The sequence below is a fragment of the Branchiostoma floridae genome, chromosome 1, assembly GCF_000003815.2.
Source record: "Branchiostoma floridae strain S238N-H82 chromosome 1, Bfl_VNyyK, whole genome shotgun sequence".
Lineage (NCBI taxonomy): Eukaryota > Metazoa > Chordata > Leptocardii > Amphioxiformes > Branchiostomatidae > Branchiostoma > Branchiostoma floridae.
Genome location: NC_049979.1, coordinates 18,774,367 through 18,777,207, shown reverse-complemented (window position 1 = coordinate 18,777,207; position 2,841 = coordinate 18,774,367). Strand labels below are relative to the sequence as shown.

At 38.9% G+C, this 2,841-nt stretch overlaps 1 protein-coding gene across 1 annotated transcript in view; it reads left to right on the top strand.

Annotated features, from left to right (window-relative positions):
* Window positions 1-21: 21 nt before the first annotated feature.
* Window positions 22-2,841, top strand: part of LOC118427382 (ubiquitin carboxyl-terminal hydrolase 2-like) — a gene marked incomplete at its 5' end in the record, with an annotated part of 13,253 nt that continues 10,433 nt past the window's right edge. The window contains 1 exon segment of the mRNA XM_035837153.1: window positions 22-297. Coding sequence (XP_035693046.1) covers window positions 22-297 — 276 coding nt within the window.

Sequence of the window (2,841 nt, the reverse complement as noted above, 5' to 3'; positions counted from 1 at the left end):
AGTAAAAGTGATCCTACAAAGACCAGGAACATCCTGCCAAGGACTAACTCAATATCCAAACTTAATTATAAAAGTGAAGATTTGCCATCAAGAACTTCCAATTCTTCCTCGAGAGTCTCCAAGACTCAGGTATCTGGTGGGCGAGGAAGCCAAGAAATTACTCTTGACTTCAGTGCGGACAGAAGGAAAGGCAGCCCGGTCAGGGATCGTATCTCCAGATCCAGCTCTCTGGACAGGGAGAATGACAGTCCATCTGCAGTAACAAGACTTACCAACCATGGAACACCTCCCAGCAGTGTAAGTATTTCTATGAGTATGAGTTGTGTTCCTTCTGAACTGCTTCTGTTATGTTAATGATAAAGGAGAGAAAAACAATCAGGAACAACTTGCTTTTCCTCAAACTCAAACTTTCAAAGAAAGCATTTCGTTTTCCAAGAAAAGCATTTTGTTGCTTGGTTACACAATATATTAATCTAATTAATTATCATCCTGTAAGAGTAAATCAGTCATGCAACAACATCAGAAATTCAGCATACACAATTTTATGTGTTTGAGTAAATCTTATTCATAGTAATCATACACTAACATACATATAATGTCACATATGTGACACAAACAGATAGAGGGTGACTACACTAGAGGGAAAATTTGACAGGTGTTATATTTGATAACAGAAGGTATTTTGTACTCATGTACCACATACTTCACAAAAATTATCCCTTTTAAAAGTCTTATGTAAAATATAAGTGTAATATTTTTACAAGGTAAAATAGCCATATCCTAGATTCATTATACAAAAGACACAACTCCCATAGGAAAGCTTCCCCTAATTGCCTAGTGCACCTTTGGGATATTCACATTACTGTGGGCCACAAAACCTGTTTTTGCCCTCTTGGGAAGGTATGGCTATTGATATGATTGGACCCCATTTGGCCTTGTGGTTATGGCTTCATGTAACCATTAATCCTTCAACAATAACCTGGTTGTTTTATGTAAGATATAACAGTATCCTTTGGGAATGGAGACTGGTTGATAGAATACAGTCTTCCTTTTGTAATAGCCTTGAAGGTACAGGAAGTGACAATACACATGTTGCTATATATATAGATTCTGATTCCTTTGAACGATGCAAATGAAATGACCCCTGCGCAGTATGGCAGGTGATTGCTCATGTGGAATGGCAATCAATATGGCTGTGTCGTGAACTTAACCACTCTGATGCTTTGTTGCATGTATCTATCAGCCACCTGCCCCTGAGATAACAAAGCCCACACATCTAATAATAGCCTAACATCTTCTCTGTGGAGTCTGTTCTCAGCCAGCACCTTATACAGGCCTGAAGAGGTGGCACAGGTGACTTATGTTACAGGAGTAATCCCATCATGTAATCTGCTTATCACACTATGATATGGTGTCCTAAAAAATTAAAGACATAAAAAAAGAGATTGAAAGGATCAGTGGACATTACATAATGCTATGTCTCAGTTGAAGTGGAAAGTTATCAACCTGTATCTGTTCTTGTTAAACATACTACATACATTGATTAGTGCCATTACATATGCACATGTAAGATTACAAATCATGGTGAGGTCAAGCCAAGGTGAGGTGAACATGATGCATTCTCTCAACGCCATTTTAACCCCACTACCCCCAGTTTATACGTTCTTCAAATTAAAGGCCCGCTTAATTTATTCATGTCACCAAGCTGCAATTTTAGGACATTGACAAATTTGAGGGTGTACATACATTAAAGATACAATATGTAGGCGTAATGCGTTGGGGGTTGGAGCATGATTGCTTGCACCTCAGCCAGAACCGATTTCTATATTTGGAGGGCTCCTGTATTGGGTTGTGATGATGTCAGACCCCCGACAGACATGAAGGCATTCACAGCTATATTTGTTCACTTCAGACAGGAAGCTGTAAGATATCCAGCTAATCTTGATGACAATATACCCTCAATCTCACTGTGCTTGAGGAAGTGAAAATATTTGTTGGTGCTTGTATGTTGTACTACATGTACCTTTCTCAATGCCAATTCTCAATGCCATTTCAGGGTTCTAGCCCAGAGCACATGCTCATAATTCAACAGTAGCTTTATTTGTGATCAAAGCTGCCTTACTTTTAGGACTCTAGGTCAAGGGCCATCAGGGTTAATGTCTGTTGATCAGTGGTCCAAAATCCAGGACCTGATGTACATGTGTATTATTATTAACCAATATTGGACTGACCACTACAACACAATACATGGAATATGGAACTGCTCTTGAAATATGTTCACGGATACATTCTTCATTAAGTACAGTATATCTAGGTAAAGAACAGACTTGTAAGTGAAAAACAGGAGGTTGGGTGGAAAATGAAACAAATTGTATGTGGAGATGCTGTAGATATGGATAGACAGAAAGAACCTGACAGCCTTTAACAGCAAAGAAACCTTCCACATTATTTACAGATGCGGTTTCAGTCATTGGAATGTTTGGGTCAAGTCTCAAGAGCAAAGCTATTTGTGGAATGCCTGTTCTATAGCCAGTAGGCACACTTACCCATGCCAAATATCTGGACATTTTGTTTCTATAACCGTTCTTGTATTTGTAACATTGAGAGAGCAGTTCAGTAAGAAATCACAGATTGTACTTTCAAAAAAAGACTTGGTGTTGAACAGTAATTATCAACCCACAAGACCAGTTCTCAAGTACTATATGGCATATTGTAAAGCGTGGCATCTACAGTCACTTTGCAGTCCCCAAGGCCATTGAACAATAGCCAAATCATGTCACCATTCATGTAGCAGTAAATTGGGGGCGCAGAATGACACCTTACATTAGAGAGTTTAAATGT